General features: G+C 48.6%; 1 protein-coding gene across 3 annotated transcripts in view; it reads right to left on the bottom strand.

Moving 5' to 3' along the window:
• The window catches only part of CES1 (carboxylesterase 1), a 43,804-nt gene extending 24,119 nt beyond the window's left edge, over positions 1–19,685 (bottom strand). The window contains exons 1-2 of one of the 3 annotated variants that reach the window (XM_031657924.1): positions 19,507–19,685; positions 12,678–12,822 (exon numbers count right to left, since the gene is read on the bottom strand). Coding sequence is in view for 1 of the 3 variants with exons in the window: in XM_031657923.1 (XP_031513783.1) it covers positions 12,678–12,822; positions 15,298–15,299 (147 nt within the window). In the remaining 2 variants the exon portion in view is untranslated. Of the gene's footprint in view, positions 1–12,677; positions 12,823–14,920; positions 15,057–15,297; positions 15,338–19,506 lie in introns of those variants that run through there. The other 2 variants (XM_031657923.1, XM_031657925.1) reach the window with 2 other exon arrangements.
• Between the last annotated feature and the right edge of the window lie 304 nt (positions 19,686–19,989).

The following is a 19,989-nucleotide window of genomic DNA, read 5'->3' as shown; positions in this document are numbered from 1 at the left end:
GATTCAGGCTTCCCCTCTCCATGCCTAATCATCCCTGCTATCTCTGCCTCCTGATAGTGGAAGGTTCTGGTTCAGCCTCCTCCCATAGTGCCATTATGGGGAGTGGGGAATGTAAAAAAAGGGGAATGGGCAGAGCCCAGTGCATGCAGAAGTGAAGCCTGGGAGCACTGGACTGGGAGTCAGGAAAATGGGTTCCAGGCCTGCTGCTTGTCCTCCTGGCTGTGTTACCCAGGTGAGTCACTGCCCCTCTCTGGGTCTCAGTATCAAGCACACAGGAGTTACTATAATTACCCAAGAGAGGATTCTTTCACTCACAGTTAATTGGAGCTTAAAGGTGCTAAGACTCAAAACCTGTAATTGAGAAACAAAAGGTCCTTACCTCTCTGGGGTCTCCATGTAAATCCAGGGAGAAGAACATCTGTGAAGACAAAGGCAGAGGATGTGGGTTAGAGGCTTCCCAGGAGAACACTGAGCTGGGTGACTGGGACAACAGAGGTGTCAGGTTCTCCCTCCTGGTGCCAAGCTGGCTGGGCCGAAATGAAGTGCGCAGGACTCCGGCTCTGCTGGGCCTGAGCACAGGGTGAAGGCATAGCAGGGAGGAGTAGGCACCAGCATGGGAAAGATGGCCGGGGACTCTGAGCCAGAGTTGATGGAGCTCTGGAGAGGACGCCCGCTCGTTGAAGCTGACTGGCCCCCCATCCCTCTCCCCTTCCTCTTCCCCTGGGAAGTACTCGCCAATTCTCTTTCGGAGAACTCCTTCTTCCCTCATCACTCCATGAATTCAGATATTGATATGTGACCCAGGGGGCTCCATCTCCCTAAACATGAATATTAGTTCCAGGATGGGCATACACCCATGTCAATCCAATAGAGTTTACCACAAAACTTCTGCAGGAAATGTTTAGTAACAGAGTTTTTAAGTAGCTAGAACATAAGTGCCATAGTCTTTAACCTTCCCAGGAGACATATCTGCCTAAGAGTGAAGCCAGCACAGAGATGTGCAAATCTGAAGGATAGAGAATGGTAGATTTTCGATAATATCCTGTGATCATCTGGATCCAGCCATGCCTGAAACCATCAACTCCCGAGATTTTCAGTTTACACGAGAATGCTATCGCAACACATTTCTTTTTCTGTTCAAGGCACTTGGGGGAGTTTCCTCATCTCCTATTAGAAAGTCCTGACTCATACAAGCTCACTGAGACTCATCCTACCCCATGCTTCTCCTTGGTGTGTGTTCACCAAGATTGCGGTGACTGTAGTGTTGCACTGCAGCTCCCACACGTCTGACCTGTGCTCAGGACGTAATCAGTGCAGGTTCCTCCATTAAGGATTGTTGTCCCACTAGCCAGGAGAGAGTGTGTGTGTGTGTGTGTGTGCGTCTTTGTGTGTGTGTGTGTCTGTGTGTGGGTGTCTGTGTGGTGTGTGTCTCTGTGTGTCTGTATGTCTCTGTGTGTGTGTGTGTCTGTGTGTGTTTCTCTGTGTGTGTGTCTATGTGTGTTTGTCTGTGTGTCTATATGCATGTGTACTGGAAGCAGGGAGTAATCATGGAGGCGCTTCCACAAGATCTCAGAAAAACTCAAAAGGATGTCCCAGGATCTTAGGGATGGGTTCCCCAAAGACTCAACTCTTCCCTTTTAGTCTGGGTCCTCTGATGCCACATGCAGAATTGCTGGGATATTTCCCTCCTTCCAGGCATTAGAAAACAAGTGTGTTTGAATTCCTTGAACACATTGTTCACTTAGAGTCTGAACCAAGACCTAAGCCCCAAGAACACATTGGACTCAACCCATGGAAACACAAGCAGAGTCCAGTGGTAGAGGCTGGCCCTGAGACCCAGGAGTAGCCAAAGGTCCAAGGAGAGAATCCAGGGATCAGGCTACTCTTGTGCTTGGAATTTACACCCTTCTCCCTCAAAGGCAATAGTTTGCAGTGTCCCTGGGTGCTGTATCCTCTGGGTGTTTGTCCCGCTGGGCTTCCCTGTGATGAGAGACTGCCATGGCTGTCCATCAATCCTAAAGGTCCACAAGTCCTAATATGTGAGGATGGCAGGGGTGGCAGAAGATACTCTAGAGGCGCAGTTGTGGGTTCTGGGTTCCACAGTGTTGCCTCTGTGACGGATTTGAACTGTGACATGGGGCAACTACAAAATTTATCTCTCTTTGTTACCTCTATTAAAATGGGCACAATGATCTCAAAGCTGAGTTTCTCAAGAAAGACAAGGTGGAGTCAGGGTTAAGGGCATGAACTCCCAAATTCCGCTGTCTGGTCTCAAACCGGGCTCCTCCACCTTCCCTGTGAAGCATCCCTGATGACTATAATGAATGCTTCCCCTCTGTGCTGCCACCATACTCAACCTGCGAAGTATACGAATGTGTTTCTCTCTGGATAGTTCCTTGTGAATGGGGAATATGTCCCCTTCATGTCTGTTTCACTACCTCTAACACCCGCCCCTACATACTGAGCATGGATCATTAGAGGGATGGATGGAGTTGGTCAATACATGAGATACAATTGAATTGGATGAACGCATGAATAGATGGGTGAAAACTAGTGGATAGGTGATAACTGGATTGTTGGTTTTGGAGGAATGGGTGATGGAGTGAAGATATAAGGTGGCTGGATGATCCATGATTGGTGGCTGGATTGAAAAGAGACAAATAAAAAGTTATGAACAGGTTGATATAGATTGATTAAAATATATCAGTGAATTGGATGAATTAGTGAACAGATAGATGGATAAGAAGATCATAGTAGATGGATTAATGATTGAGTGGCAGATGACTATCCTAGAATGACAACTGAGTCAGAGTCTCAGAAAATCTAGAAAACTGGACCACCACCAGGTCTAATACAGACAGTTTCTAAGTCAATCAAGATAAATTGTGACATCTTTCTGAAAATCTTTGAGCTTAATATCTCCATCCTCCAAATTCAGGATTATGACGTCCCATGGGAATATTTGTAATGTTTAGTTTCTCAAAAATACATCTGAAAACAAGAACTGCAAAATATTAAATTTTGGTCAAATATTATATTTGGTCAATTCTTTATCATGCTATTTTTGGACTTTTCTTTTTTTTACATTTGTGCCATTTTACAATAAAAAAGGACAAATTAGATTCCTCATTCAGATACTGACACTCCTGAGAGTTGAGAAGTTGTCACAGGTAACTGTCCCAGGGAAAGAGGACAGTTGAAATGAAGAAGTCTGGGACCAAGTTTACAGAGTTTGGGCTACAGGAACAGGCACACCTACCGTTTTCAATGTCGTCTCCAAGAGCTCCTCTTCCGTCTTCTGTCGCAGGCAGTGAACCATGACAGCTGAGGTGGTGGGTTGACACCCAGCAGCGATGGCAAATTTCTGCAAAGATCACAGGCAGTGGTAGAGTTCAAGAGCGACGTCCCACACCTTCATCAACGTGGAAAGTGGCGTTCTACCCCAAGCCCACCTTGTACAAGTGGCAGGGGGCAGCAGAAGATACTGTAGACCCGTGGGTGTGGGTTCCAGGTCCCACAGAGTGTTGCCTCTCTTACTAATCTCAATTGTAATATGGGTCAATTATGTAATCTCTCATCTCTGCTACCTTACCTCCATTGCAATGGACATAATGATCTCAAGCTGAATGTGTCAAGAAAGACGAGGTGGAACTGGGGTACAGAGCATGGAATTCTGAATTTCCTTGTCTGCCTTCAAATCCTGGCTGCTCCACTTACCAGCCATTAGGCCGCAGGCAGTCCACCTGATTTCTTTGAGTCTTGGTTTCTCCACCCACGGATAGGAATAATGACTGCACCTACCTCATGAGTTAATACATGTGGGAGAGTGCCATGTCTCCCACACAATAAACACGTGCAGAATTGCAGGAGGCCTAGATAAGACGATTCACACAGAGGCACTTCAGAAGGTAGCGAATGTGCTTAAAAGTGAGTTCTAAAGATAAACACGATGTCTTCCCTTGTAAGACATAGTCGGGGTTTCTCAGCTGAGTGAGGCGTCTGTGGCACAGCCAGGAGTTTCCAGCTGCACATTTGTGTACTAGAGTCCCAAGCAGTAATCAAGTATGACTCTTTAGGGCACAGGTCGGCAATGTGCCCATCAAAGGCCTAATAGTAAATATTTGAGGCTTTGTGGGCCACGTGGTCTGTGCTGCAACTTCAACACTGCTGTTGACATGAAACACAGCCATAGACATGAGGTAAATGAATGGGTGTCGCTGTGTTCAAAGAAAACTTCCTTTATGGACACTGAAATTTGAAATTCATGTAATTTTATGGTTCATGAAATATTATTCTTCTTTTGATTCTTTTCATTAAATATTATTCTTCTTTCGATTCCTTTCAATCATCAAAAAAAATTTTAAATAAACATCCTTAGCACAAGGGCCACGCAGGCATACATCCAGATGTGACCATGAGTGATGGTCTGTTCACCTTTGTCCTAAGTCAAGCCACAGAGCAACACCAATTAATGCACCAAGAACCTCTTTCCATCTTTAAAAAAATGTAAAAAATGTAAAAATAAAATAACTGTCTTGGGGAGAGGCTCCCTTCTGCCTGTCCTGGGGATTGGAGTCAGTCTGCCCAGCACACTCTGGTTTCCTTCTTTTCTAAGAGTCCAGGGACATCTAAGCAAAGACAGGACAGTGAGCCTCTCTCCTAAGTGACCTGGAATTGGGGCGGAGAGCTGCTAATGTAAAAACGCTCATTTTTCACAACAGAAAAGACAGCCTGACTACTTTCTGGAACCAAAAGAGACTCCTTAAGCTTAGGGGCAGATAGGGTGCTCCTGCGGACTGGAAGCAAAGTGCAGCCAGAAAGAAGGGCACAGAGGGAGAGCAGGCAGGCTCCATGGTGGGGAGGCAGAGCAAGTGCACAGGCCGCCAGAGCCTGGTGCAGGATCTGGGACAGAATCAATGCCCAGGGTGTTTCTCAAGTAAATAAACAGGGAACGGGAGAAGTAGAGGGCGAGAGAGAGAGAAAGATATTCAGAGAGAGAGAGAGGAAAAAGAGTAAGAGAGTCTAGGATTCCGATTATTGTGTAATTTCTGTTTCCTGTTTTTTCACAAAGCTCAGCTTCATCCCAGACCTTTATTTCCTTCAAAAATTAATTCTACTTTTATAAAGAAGATTTTGACACAAGGTCTTGCTTTGTCATCCAGGCTGGAGTACCGCGGTGCAAACACAGTTCACTGCAGCCTAGACCTCCAGGGCTCGGGTGATCCTCCCTCTTCAGCCTCCCATGTAGATGGGCCCACAGGCTTGCACCACCATGCCCAGCTTAATTTTTTCTTTTCTTTTTTTTTTTTTTTTAGAGACAGGGTCTCACTTTGTTGCCCTGGCTGGTCGCAAACTCCTGGGCTCAAGCAATCCTTCTGCTTCGGCCTCCCAAATTGCAGGGATTACAGGCATGAGCCACCACACCAGGCTAATGCTCCTTCTTGACTTAAGTCGGGTCAATGGGCAACTGTTGCTTATAACCAATGAATTCTTAAAAAGTTCTCAAAAATTCTAAAAATTCTTGGCATCCCCATTTTCTCTCCTCCTATGTACTAGCCCTTTACATTTGGATGTTGTCCTCAAACAAACTTTCATATCTACCGAAATCCTCCAGGTCACTGGCTCCAGTGGGCAATCCTCAGCCTAGGTTTGGATTCCTATTGATCACCTCTCCTCTCCCTTTGGCTTACAACCATTCTCCAGACGATGACAAAATCCTTGCCAGGGTCCTGTGCATTGCGGCCCCTGCCAACGTTCCCGCTCTCAGTACTTGCCATGCTCCCCCTGCTGTCCCTGCGCTGGCCCCGTCGACCCTGTGTCTCTCTCTCCCTCGTGATTGGGATGCGTCCTCCTGCCACAGGACACACACATGTGCTGCTCCCACTCCCTGGACATTCCTTGCTCCTGACTCATTGGTCACTTTTCTGGCAAGCCTTTTCTGGTAACCTCTTCCCGCCCCGGGACTCAAAGCTCTCTTTAGATTCTGCTGTGGCAGCAAGTACCTCACCGTCACTGCTCTTGTCATAGGTGACGCTTTGTAATTGTGTGATTCTGTAACTACTCATCTATTCCCTACATTATAGCAGAAGTTTGGGGAGGTGTTAGGTGTTTGGCTATAATGCAGAGCCACATAAGACCATATAGTGTCCACATTTCCTCCACACGGACATCTGGCTTTGAGCCAAACAATGACCTCTGCGCACCTTTTGTTTTTGCCTTCACTTATTCACCTAGTTTTGTTGTGTGAACAAATGAATCAACAAGTGAATTCTCCAGGAACCAACCCTGGTTATCAGGCGTTCAGTGTGGAACCACTCCAGACCGACAGCCCACAAGTGGGTCCACAGGACTCAGACCCTGAGAGACACAAGACACCATCACTGTCCAACATGGCACCAGGCCCTGGCACATAGGAGGAGTGTGGGCACTGACAGGGCACTGTACTGCCTGCTGGACCATGAGCTGGAGTCCTAGCTCTGCCCTGATCACCTGCTACCCTTGGCAAATCCCTTCCAAGCCCTGTGTCGGTTTGCCCAGCTATGAAACTGGGATGCTGATCAAGGTATCTCCTCGCCCTTCCTGCTCAGCCATTGATGTCTCAGTGATTGTAGGAGAACATTAACTAGAACCCACCACAAGAGAGACCCCTGAGGATTCAGGAGCACAGAGCCAAGGGGGTGGGGGTATCCAGCAGGAGACCTACCTCAGCCAAGGGCTTGACATCACCTTTCTTCACCAGAACAGCAGTGAGGGCCACGCCACTCTCAGAAATGGCCCGGTGGAAGAGGTTCTTTGCCAATGGAGACAAAACCTGAGAGCAGAGTGGAGGGGAGGAGAGTTCATGCTCAGGGGTAGGGTCAGCGACTTGCTCGCTCTCCCAGGCTACATCAAACCACACTATAAAACCGACACAGGATTGAAGAATCCAGCAGTGGGCTGACCCTCTGCCTACCTCGAGGCAGGCGGAAGGCTTCCTACAGCTCCTGGTACCTCTCATCTGGTTTTTCATCCCAGTTTCTCCAGTATCTCCCGCACCCAATCCCCCACCCCAGCAGGACCCCTCACACACCCAGATTGTGTCGGTGTCCCACAACCCCTGCGCCATCCCTCCCCATCCCCGGCTCCATCCCTCCTTCCTCTAGCCCGCCTCCCCTAGCCCACCCGGCCCTACAGTCACAGAGACTGTTGCCTCCTTCATGGGCACGGACCAGCCATCAGACCACCCCAGAGGAATCCCCAGCCTGCTCAGTGTCCATGTCCCCTCCACACGTAGTTCTGGTTTAAGCTAAACAATGACTTCTGTCCACCTCTTGTCTTTGCCTGCCCTCACTCATAATTTATGCCTATCCCTACTTCCCAAGAGAAGGGATGTGAGTCCTTGTGTGAAAACGAGTGGGAAGGAGAGAGAGAAAGAGAGAGAGAGCTCAACCAAGCTAGAAGAGGAGAATACCACCATTGTAGGCTGCAACTAGAGATTCATATGGCCCCGGGACACTAAGCTGAGATCTGAGCTTCCTGGGGGCCAAGGAGAGCTTGTTCCTTAGCTTTCCACCCCCTGATGCTAGGCAGTGAGTAACGTCAGTCCTGAAACTAGGTATCAGGGTAATCAGAGGTGTGCATAGCTGGATTGACAGGTGTCCAAAAGGTCTCATCAGCATCACATCCAGTGTGGGGTTGGGCCTGGTGCCAGGAGCACTCACAAGAACAGAGACACTTTCTCCTCCCGCTGACTCTCCAAAGATGGTCACAGAGCCTGGATTCCCTCCAAAGCTGGCAATGTTGTCCTGGACCCAGTGCAGGGCAGCCAGCTGGTCCAGGTGACCCCAGTTCCCCCGGCTGTGTTCATCCCCTGTGCTGTGAGGAAGAGAACAGGTTGAGGGTGGGGAGCAGAGATGTCATGGCAGGACCTTCAGGACTAGAGATGGGGCTGGGGGCTCTCAGGGAGCCTTTAAGAATAAGACTGGGCTTCAGCATCTCTGAGACCCTGCTTTTATTCCTACAACATTGTGGTGATGTATAGTTCTACATTCACTCAACTGGCAACTATTTACTGAGCCTCTACTGTATGCCTGACACTATCCTATGAACTAGCAAAACAGGTAACACCTGTGACGACACAGAGCTCCCACTACAGATCACAAGCAGATAAACAGATGTACAGAGAGAATATAATGATGTGAGGTAGTCAAAGTGCATTGAGGTAAATACAATGGAATAAGGAAAAAAAACAGGGGTGGGACAGGGGATGCCATTTCAGATCGCAATCACGGAAGGCTTTTTGGAGGCAGTGGCATTTGAGGTTTTGGAGACAAAGACCTTCATAAAACAAGCACAACAAGTACATGAGCCTTGCAAATATCCAAAGAAAGAAATTTCAGACAGAAGAAAAAGCAAGTGCAAAGGCCCTGGGGCCCAGTGAAAGAAAGTGTGAGTCAGGAGGTACAGCTAGAGAGGGCCCTGGGGCCTGGCCAGAACTTTGGCTGTCATCGTAAGGAACATGGGAAGCCGCTGCAGAGTTTTGCGCAGAGGCATTGCATGATTCAACGCACATGTTAAGTGATCACTCTCAGTACTGTGCGACTCAGCCTCAGTATAAAAGTGGCAGGAATCTGAAAGTAAGTGTTAGGATCATAATCAAGGTGAGAGACAGAGAGCTTTGGCTGGGGTAGGAGCGAGCCAGGGAAGATTGCAAAGTAGTGGATTCTGAAGGTGGAGTCAAGAGGGTTGTAAGAAAAGAGAGAGTCCAGGCTGCCCATGAGGCCTTCTCCTGAGCCCCTGGGAGGATACAGCAGCAGCTGAGTGGAGGCATGGTGGGAGGAGGAGGGGATCTCTGTTGTGGAGGGGCAGTGGGAGTCAAGGATTCAGCTTGTCCCTGGGAAGAGTGGGGGGCCCTTTAGACAGTCAAGGGCAGGGAGAAGGCAGTGAGTGACGCCTGCAGGATTCAAAGGTGAAGTGGGCTGGAAACAGGGGCTCTGGGCTGCTCCCTGGGATCACTGGGACTTAGTAGGGAGGGAGAGGGAGACAAGAGAGGCCTGTGGACAGGGGGAGTTGGGGACTAGGAAAGGCTGGGAAGAAGCATGTCACAGAGGCTGAGCAGCCATCTGCTGCTGCTAGGAGGTCCTGTGAGGTTGGGTGGAGAGCAGGGGGGGGTCATGGGTGACCACGAGGAGACCAGCCGAGTGGCATGGTCAGGAAGAAACCTGACTTGCATGGGTGGAAGAGATACACGGAGGAGAGGAAGTGGAGAGAGATCATGAAGCAGCCTTACTGTAATGGGGAGCAGAGACACAGGCTGTGGCTGAAAGGGATGAAGATGATACTGCCAAGACTGGCCCGGGATGCCTTGCTGACGGGTAGACCAGAACCCATCCTCCATCTCCCTAGGCCTTCTCATCAGTGAGTGGAATCCCTTCCACAGCCCTCCTATCACTCACTTGGGATTAGGGTGCTGGGATGTTAACCCTTAGTAAAGGTTCATAGTAATTGCACCTTGAAGGAGATCTGACTCCTGTCCCCATGGAGACCTGATGGGGAAGACTCCATCCTTGCTTCCTGCACTTGCCAGATTTCAAGCAGAAAATGGGGTGAGGTGGCCGTAATAGTCCTCCAGGAAGGGGTCAGATGCTCCCACACCCCACCATTTGCAGCCCCCATTTCTTTACCCACAACATGCTCTGAGCTCCGTCTGTGACTCTGCCCCGTCCCTCCTTTACATAAGAAGTCAGATGTGTCAACCTTCAAGGGCTGTGTTGCCTGCTAAGTGTCATGACAGAGAAATTCAATGTGCTGGAGAAACATAGGTGAAGAAGAGATGAGTCTTTCAGTGGAGGTAACTGGGGGTTGGGTCTTGCAGGATGAAGAGGAGTTCTTCAGGTAGAGTTAGCATTCCAGGCCAAGGAGCAGCACATGCAAAAGCTCAGAGGCAAGCAGACGAGTGTGGCTGGGGAGTGAGAGGGTAGGTAGTATCCAATTGTGATGAGGCTTGGATGCCTTACTGTGGAACCCAGCTAAGGTCCCCTGAGGTCTGGTGTGACCAGAGCTGTGGCCAGCGTCCTTGTGTTGGGGGCCAAAGTGCAGTGAGGAGAGTCTCATTTCTTACCTGAAGAATCCCCAGATGCCCAGGCGGTATTGAATGGTCACCACCACCACGTTTTCATGGGCAGCAAGGGCCAGCCCATCATAGGTTGATGCCGCACCCATCCTCAGCCCCCCTCCATGGATCCACACCATCACCTGGGCAGCGGGCAAGTAACACACCAGTTACAGGACGCAGAGCCAGGGAGCACTCAGAAGATGTCTCGTTTGGTGACCTACCTGTTGGTCACAACTGAAGGAGGATGTTATCCAAAGTTCACCAGCGCCCAGCAAGGTTGCCAAAGGTAGTCTCTCTTCTCCATAATTCTCCCAATTGGGGCCCAAGCCACCACCCCACTGTACACACTCCAACTACCCAGCCTCCAATGCCTTTATACCCAGCCTCCAGTGCCTCCTCCTCCCAAGGCTCTTCATGCTGAGAACATCATCATGGGTATAGCAAAGGCTAAGGATGTTGTGTTCTCCCACTCACTCCCATCACCCTCAAGCCTGGACTGTTCATGCAGCTCAGCGTACCCTTGGGGAGCCCTTGTATCTCAGCTTCATCTCAGTTAACTCTCTCCTGGTGAATTAAACTTATCTGTGCATGAATGATTGTCTCGGGAAGCACACATGCCTGTGGTGGTGTCTCTTCCTCAAATGCCTCCTCTATGCCTCTGCATCCCCAAATCCTATCCATCCCTCAAGAGCCCAGACTAAGACCCACCCACTACAGGATGCCTTCAATCTACGGACTAACACTGTCTGAGAACTTACTATGTGCCAGGGACTCTGCTAATACCCAAGGATGAGAGTGGATACAATTCCTCATGCATGGTTCTTGCATTTTAAAAGTCCACATGTAGCAGGGAAGAAGTGAAAGGGTTAAAATAATAATATTGTAATAATAATACTAATAAAATATAAATTAACTGATAACATAAACTATGTCCCAAGTGCTGTTCTAAGCACAGTAAAATAAACTATCCATTGGGTAGATACTAATACTGTCCCATTCTCCAGGTGGAAAATGGAGGCACTTAAACTGCCCAAGGTCCTACAACTTAAAAGTGGTAGCAGCAGGACTTTAACCCAGGCTGTCTGGCTCCAGAGTCCACACGTTGAGTTGCCCAGCATACTGCAGGCGCCGGTCACAGTGCAGAGTCCACTGTTAGGGTAGTGGTATGAGCCTGCCTCTGCCTATTTAGCCAGGGACTGAGATCAAGCTTAGTGGTCACCCTTGACTGATCATATGTGATAACTCTCATTTTGAGGAAACAGAGGCTTAGAAAAGTTAAGAAATGTCCAGCTAGTCAAAGGCAGAACCAGGATTTAAACCTAGACCTTGTAGTTCTAGAACCTGTGGCCATTCCTGGAGGTTCTCCGGCCTCCAGGTTCTCAGAGACCCTGTTTCTCCCACACCTCTAATCCCTGCCTGCCTCCTGGGGAGGGACTGAGTGTGCATTCCTCTTTGTGTGAAGGCTGAGCCCGCAGGCTGGCCTGCAATAACATACTGAAGAGAGGATATGTCTCTACAGCCCAGATGGCAAGATCCTTGAAGGCAGGGGCTGCGTGGAGTAGGTTCATGATCTTCTTTTTCCTGAAGCCCCAGGTCTAACTGTGTATATGGGGCACTGAGTACACAATAGAAGAATGAATGAATGAATGAATGAATGAGTAAGCCTTTCTCCCACTTCCCGAGTCTACAAAGCACATGTAGAGCCAACTTCTAGTCCCACATTTGCAAACCTGCTCTCTCACTCCTGGGCACCATGCCACGGTGCCCTTGGGAGACTGGTTGGACGCAACACCCCTTCATTTTACACCCTGGAGTGGCCTCCTTTGCCAGAAAATCCTACCCACCCTGCAACCTGCAGCTGGCAGCCTGTCCCACCTCCTGCCCTTCATTTATTTGGGAAATGCTGACTCACAGGGTCATCAGCCTTTGCCAAGACAATTAGGGAGGGAAAATAGGTACAGAAAAATCCAGATATTTGGCCAAAGGCAAAAGGAAGTGCTTCTGGGTTTGTCCCACGTTTTCCCTTTAAAGCCGGTACCCGGACAGTGAAAGTTACCCCAGATGAATATTGGTGTGCTAGAGAAAGGCCACATACAAGCTCAATGCCCTACTCCATGTCAAGAGCACTGGTTTGAAGATCAGAAGACTTGAGCCAAAACTACCCAATTCGGTGACCTCTCCTTCCCTGTCTGGGCCTCAGTTTCTCCACTTAAAAAAGAAGAGTTGGGGTGTAGGCTTTTCTCTAAGTTCCTTCCACCGCTAACATTATTGGAAATCATGTCTTACCCACTCTGTGTATCAGATTGTTCATCTAGTAACTAAAAGTAATCATTCTCATCTTTCTATTAGCATGAGGGAACTTGGAACAATTAAGATGTTCATTAAAGATGCATAGCAAACTCCCCCAGAGTCCCTGTGTCACGAGGGGAAACTGAGGTGTGGAAAGCCTGTATTTCCTGTGGAGGCCCTGAGGTCCTGGCCTGTGTAGCTCCCTCCTCAAGCTGCCTTCATCTCCTTCTGGTCTGCCCCAGAAGATCCGGGTACTAGAACTGACACGCCTTGACCAGGGTATCCCACGGCTTACCGGAAGCCTGCTTTTCTTGGTCAAGTCAGCAGGAGTGTAAATATTGAGGTAAAGACAGTCTCCGGAAACCTTGAGAAGAATGTTCTCCTTTCGGTTGGTCAATAGGTCTGAGAGAAACTGCCCTGCCTTGGCATCTTGGGAACACCTAAGGAGGGGGAGAAAAGAACCCTTGAAGTTCAGCCAGCTATAAGCCAGGTGTCTTCTTTGGCAAGGCCTTGGACTGGGAGGTTTAAGCCTGAAAATGGAGTTGATATTTACAGATTCACGACATTGTAGTGGGTAGGAGGCTATCAGGGGCTTCAGGTGGGGGCGCTGGGACTCACCAAGGTCTCCTAAAATCAAGCAGAATGAGAAGGGCTTCACACCTCTTTCCTTCCCAGAGAGCCTTTGGGACTCCCAGCATCAAGGAGGGAGACAACAAATACACTGATCCTCCCTGGGAGGTGACATTTCCACCAGTAGCTCAGGAATAAAATCTTTGTGGGACAACATCAGGAGAACTGTGCTCTAGTCCTCTCTCTGCCACTTATTTGCAGGGTGACTTCAGGTGAATTCCTTTCGCATTCTGGGTCCCAAATCTACCAGGTCTAAGTGAGAGCAGTGATTTCTACATGGGTCTTGCAGCCCTGACATGCCAAGATTCTATCATCTGCCTCTCCCAGGAAAGTGCTGTCGCATTGCCCTGATGAACAATCAAGGATACAACATAGATGAACACTGGTAATAGTTATTGAGTCCTCCCAGTGTTCCAGGCACTGTTTTAAGGACGATTTGTATATTAACTCATTTAAGCCTCAGATCAGTCCCATTACATAGGTTCTATTATCTCCATTTTACAAATGAGAAAACTGAAACCCAGAGAGGTTAGAGAACCTGACCATCGTCACATACATGTTCATGCCATATGGTTCTATAATAATAAGTATATTATACACAGTCCCTGATCTCAGCACTCAGAAGGCATGCCACCGCTTCCTACTCAGGGTACATGAGGAAACTGAGGCACTAGGCTCTGGGATGACACAGCTGTCAAGTGACAGAATCAGAGCCAGCGAAGATGACTTCTTGACTTCCATCCTGGGAGATTTTCCTACTGAACACCAAGTACAAGCAGCGTAACAATAATAATAATAATGCAAAGACATTCCAATGTGAAGAAGGGGAAAAAGAACTCAACTGCGCTGGTCATCAGATAAATGTAAATTGAACAGGAAAATACTATTGCTGTTATTGTTATTATTATTTTGCCTATCCGATAGCAAAAAACATTTTTTAATAATCCCAAGCTTTGCCAAGAGGCGCCAAATGGAGATTTTCATACATCAATGAGAGGAGTGTAGTTAGAATATTTTGGAGAGAAATCAAACAAGAGATATATACTCTTTGACTCAGAAATATCATTTCTGGAAAGTTATCCTAAAATATTCATAAACGTGCATAAAGGTTGCACATTCATGATGTTATTAAAATCATCATATGTAACTTAATGAACCCAAATACAAACATGGGGAAATTAATTATGGTTCAATACCCAATGTAATGCAGCTGTTAACATCAGGCTGTGCTATTTCATGGGATGGAATGATGCTCATGACATACTTATAAATGAGCAAAGCAGGCATCCAAATTAACTCAATGTAGCATTCCATTTTAAAGGAAGAAAGTATAGCAACAGGCAAAAAACTGGAATACGAACAACATATTAGATCATAATACTTTACCACCTAAAATAGTGACAGTTGTTCTCTCTGGGTGCTGGGATATTGCATATGATTTTAATATTCTGCATTTTCTTCTCTGAATTTCCTAAATTTTCTGTAATAAGTATATATTACATTTGCAGTCACAAAATAAAAACAGAAACTATTTAAAAAAAAAAAAAAAAAGCAAAGTAAAGAAGGTAGCCAGAGGTGGACTGTTGGAAAGCCTCCGAATGCCTGGCTGCCAGAGATGAGTGGGGTCTGCTCTGATGCCTGTAGGGTCCTTTGTACCCTGGGGAGTGGCGGTGAGGCCAATTAGAACCTTTGGGCTTTTCTTCCCAACTTGGCCAGGGTGAATGGACACACCTGCCATCGTGTATTCTCAGGAATAGGGAGCTGGACACACTTGAGAGTTGAGTACTTGCCGAGCGGACACCTCAGTACACTTGCCACCCACACACCTCCTGGCCCACCCCTCTACCCATCTATGTCAAAATTCAAGACAGAGGAATTCATGAGATCCTTCTTTCTGATCTCCCTCACCTGCTTAACTGCTTCTTTGTTTCCAAGGCACTTATCCCGTTCTAACAGATCACATAATCCATGGGATAATTTGCATGTTGTTCTTCTCTGTCTCCCGCTGCTAGAATGCACGCTTCATGAACCTAGGAGTCTTTGCTTTGTTCACTAATGGATCCCAAGAACCCAGAACATGCCTGGCACACAGTAAAGAAATAAACGTGTGTTAAAGGCCCACTCCAGAATGCTGTGAGAGTTCTGGAATGTTCTATGGGTCTGCAATGATCTTAAGGATTCCAGAGCAAAGGATCAGCCCATCAGGGGAACTGCCTTGACTCCTTCCTGCATCACTTTGAGGTGAACAGCCCCACGGACACATGCCACAGCCACCCCTGGCTTACATAGGAGGGTAAGAGGTGGCATTCTTCTGTAAGCTCCACGGCCTGCAGGTCATGTGGAGTAAACCTCAGGGGTCCAAGAGGGGCTTGGCAAAGCGTATTCTGCAGCACGCCACAGGCTGTGCAAATCCTTCTAAGCTGACGAACTTCCCCAGCACTTTGCCATGCACGGTGTCCACCACAGGTGGCGAGGACGGGTGCCCTGCTGGACATGGAGAAGAAATCAAGACGCATCAGAGGCAAAAGGTTGGACCCGGATTCCAGGTGGGGTTTGCCACTTTCCAAGTGAGCGACCTTTAAAAAGTCACCTAAACCGTCTAGGCCTCAGTTTCTGTTGATATACCTGCATGAGACCCACTGTCCCGAACCAACCCGCCTGTCGTGTCAATTGGAGGCATAAAAACATCCAGCCAAAAATAAATGCAAGAAGGAGAGCTACTAGGAAACAACAAGACATTTAGCTTCCCCCTTACAAGCCTCTGGAAACATTTATCCATTACAATCCTGGCACTGAGCCGCATGCTGGATGAGAGGATGAACAAGAGGTGCCCAGAATTCTCAGACGCATTGACCCTTGTAGGGAAGGGTCACATATAGACCTGGGCCTACAGCTGGGAAGGAAGTGGCCATGTCCTGGGAGAGGTACCCATAAGGCAGTCTAGGAATTAGAAGAGGGCTCAAGGCCTTCTGATTGCGGGCATCATAGAGGAGCTGGGACTTGTGGTAGGTGAGGATTGAATAAGGGGAGATGAGACGCAGAAAGTGGTACCCAGCAGAGAGAAGGGAATGTGCTGAGGCGCAGAGCCTGCCTGGGGAAGGAGGCATGGCCCACATGCACCAGGTGGAGTCTGGGGAAAGTGGAAAATATTCCTGTTATGACAGAGCACAAGTCAGGGAGGGCCTAGAATGCCAAGCTAAGCGCTTGAGTTTTCTTTAGTGGACAAATAAGCAGCAGGAACCGTTCCAGATAAAGGATGTGATCAGGTCGCAGATGATTCTTCTGGTGGCCCTGGGCAGGTCTGCTCCGTTCTTGCAGCACAGACAACGCTTCCTCGCTGAGCTGAAATTCATTTCCACAGCCTCTGCATCAGTCCTGGTTCTACCTGTCATGGGACTATACTGGCCTGATCTGACCTGCAGCCAGGGTTTTCAGACACTTGATCTTGCTGCCCACCCCTCGTAGTCCCATCTGGCTCCAGTGACCTCAGTTGATCTAAGCTTCCCTCCTGGGAAATCATTTCCAGCCTCTTGTCCTCCCAGCTGCTCTGCTTTGGATACAGACAAGACGTCAACACCTCCCTCAGTAATTAGAACAGAACAGAACAATTTGGATTTGGTCTTAAAGGGGAAGATCCAATCACAATGGAAACCCCTTATGCAAAGCCCAGTTACACAACAGCATCCATGTGTCATCTTATCAATAGTCAACCCTGTAATGTCAATATTTAGTCATTTTTTTTGTTGTGTTGCTAATTACAACTAATACTGAGATGAACATCGTTGGAAGTATGTGTATTGACACAGCAATGGGTGGTGGCATTACAGGTGGCTTGTTTTCTTGGTGATTTCCATGTTTTCTGCACTGTATGGGATTTCTGATCTTCACCTGAAATCCTCCCAACCCATCCTAATTATTTTAAAATCTTAAATAAAAAAAGAAAAAATATGAAGAAATATGATGATGTCTAAAAGGTATTTCGACTTGGAGATCAGGCACAGTGGCTCACCTGTAATCTCAGCACTTTGGAGGCCTAGGCAGGCAGATCACTTGAGGTCAGGAGTTCAAGACCAGCCTGGCCAACATAGTGAAAGCCCCTCTACTGAAAAATACAAAAATTAGCTGGGCATGGTAGTGTGTGCCTGTAATCCTGGCTCCTGGGGAGGCTGAGGCAGGAGAATCACTTGAACCCGGGAGTCAGGGGTTGCAGTGAGCTGAGATTGCACAACTGCAATTCCAGTCTGGGTGAAAGAGCAAGAAGGAAGGAAGGAAGGAAGGAAGGAAGGAAGGAAGGAAGGAAGGAAGGAAAGAATGGAGGGAGGGAGAAGGAAGGAAATCAAGCGGGAGGAAGGGAGGAAGAGAAAGAAAAGAAAAGAAAAAGACTTGGTCCCTGAACAGAGGTGGGGGAAATGGAAGAGAAAGAAGACCAAAGAACTGGCTTGTGATGCTGGATCACTGTTCACATAGGCTCAGTGGAGATGTCAGTGGGATATCCTAGCAAGATGACACCACTGGACAAGCACACTTCAAGGGTGGAAGGAAGCCTTGTGGGGGAGCAGGGCAGAATCTTCTTCTAGACCATGAGGGGTACATACCATGGATGTGTATGGCTTCATCAATGTGAGAGGGAAGGGAAAAAAACAAAGATCAAACACAGGAACCACTATAGCCAAGACAGAAGATCTATCAGTGTAGGGAGGAGAGAATGTTCCGGTGTCCTGGAAGCCCAGGGAGGAAGAGGGTGAGGAACCAGCTAAGAGTGCTGAGGGCTTCAGGGAGGTGGAGGAAGGCCAAGGCAAAGAAGAAATCACTGGGCTGGTCTTTCTCAGCTCAGGGATTCACTTCAATAGGATGAGGTGGATGACAGCCAGAATGCCAAGGGTGAAAAAGTGGGTGAATGGGGGGAAGCAGAAACAAGTATAAGAACAAGAGCAGTTGCCACTGATGTTATATGGAACATGAACATGGTGGGCACCTACTATGGGCCAGGCATGCATTCCAGTTCGTTTAAATTAATCTTCAAAAAGGCCTTGCTGGGTAGGCATCAACATGTCCATTATACAGAGGAGGAAACTGAGGAAGTGAAGGCAGCCTGTATGGTCTTCCTAAGGAAGGAAATGGATGGCATCGCCAGGAGTAACCAGAGGTAAAGGAACATTCAGTTTCAAATAGGGTTCCTCTCTTCCTCTGCCCTTCCCCACCGTTCCAGAGCTCTCACACTGTCAGGCTGCCAGCAGGAAGACAGGATACAGACGGGGCCTGGGCTGTCAGGATTCAGGACCCAGAGACAGACCCAGGCAGGATTTTCGGGTTGACCTTGGGCAAGTACATTTCCCTGTGTGAGTCTCAGATTCTCCGTCTATAAAATGGCACGGGGGCATTTCGAGGCCCCTCGCTGCACCCCTGTATGTACCATGTCTTTTGCTTTCTGTATTCTGATGCTCTGGCATCTGAGGCCTTGTTGACCTTGGAGAAACTGTCCCTCCCAGAGTCCAGCCAACCCGGAGCCCACATCCCAACCGCCTCTTTGATCAGGTGGCCACGCCCTGGCCACTACCCACCTGCCCTAATCATGCCAGGGCTAGGTACAGACAACTAGGAACAGCCCCTGTGCCCCAGAGCCCCTTGAATTATCCCAACTCTCCAATTTTCAGCCTGCCTGTCATGCTTTTCCTCTTCTATCCTTGGAAGCCACAGTAAAAGCCCCCTGGCCTGAGATCCGCCCTGTCCCCTCCCCATGCTCTGCTGCTTCCCCTTGTGCCCCGCCCACTGGTGTCCTCCTCCTTTTGAGAACATGAGTAAGCAACTGTCTTTTTAATGGCAAGAGGTCCTGATATAGTGGCGTGATCACAGCTCAAATTTTCCATTCATACACTACATTTTTAAACAAGGCCTTTATATTTATCCACCCCTTTTTCGTGCTTTCTACATACCGGGCGCTGCCAAGAGTGCTTTAAGAACGACGACTCATTTCCTCCTCACTACAACCCAGTGAGGTAGGTAGCATTGCCACTTCTATTTCAGAGAGGGGGTAACCAAAGCACGGAAAGGCTCAGTCCCTTGTCTAAGGACACACAGCTATGAAGCGCCCAGTGGGAACTCAAACCCACGCACTCTGGTACAGAGACGATGCTCTGAATATTCTGCTGAGCCGCTCTCCGTGATCCAGCCAAAACAGGGCTAATTAAGGGACAGTAAACTGAGCTGCCTAAATTTCTCCTGTGTGAGGCCTGAGGTCGGCCAGCTGCCGGCCTGCACGGGGGCGAGCAATGCAGGGTGGTCTCAGGATGTTCACCCTCCCTGCATCTCGCATCTCCGGGCGGACTGGTCTGGTCCGGCTCAGCAGCTCCAAGTCCAAGTCCAAGTAGTGAGGGCGCGCAGTCGCGGAGCCGGACCTGTTGTGTGTTTGCCTTTCTATGCATCTGCGTCCACCTCGGCCCAGAACAAGGATTTCAAAAAGTGCCCCGCATATTTTTGATTTGAGAAGGACTCACCGCAAGCCGTGAAAGCAACGAGAGTGGCCAGGACAGGAGCACGGAGCCACATAGTGGAAGGGCGACAGTACCCGGGCCTGTGAGGTCTCCCTGCAACTCAGAGGGACTGCCCTGTTCAGCCCTGGAGCCCATCCAGGCCCTGAGTTACCACCCTGAGCTGCCAATTGCCTAATCCTCTAATTGGGAGATAGCAGAAAAGCCCTCCCTTTCCCCAGATTTCCCTGGGCTTGTATTGGGACCTCAAGCCACGCCCACCCACAGTTTACTCTCTCTCATCAAACCACTCTGGACTATACTCTCAGATTACAGAGAGCTGTAAACTCGCCCAACTGCTTGTTAGATAAGGGTTTCTCCCTTGCAGGACTCTAACCTCAGTGCACTGTGAGGGCCCCCAAAGGCCCGCACCAGGAGGCAGATACTTTTAGGCAAAGGGGAGCTTTAATCTGAGGTCCTCAGAAAAAATTTGGAAAATGTTAGAGCCAC

The sequence above is a fragment of the Papio anubis genome, chromosome 18, assembly GCF_008728515.1.
Source record: "Papio anubis isolate 15944 chromosome 18, Panubis1.0, whole genome shotgun sequence".
In the NCBI taxonomy this organism is placed as follows: Eukaryota; Metazoa; Chordata; class Mammalia; order Primates; family Cercopithecidae; genus Papio; species Papio anubis.
This window is presented reverse-complemented; position numbering and strand designations above follow the sequence as displayed.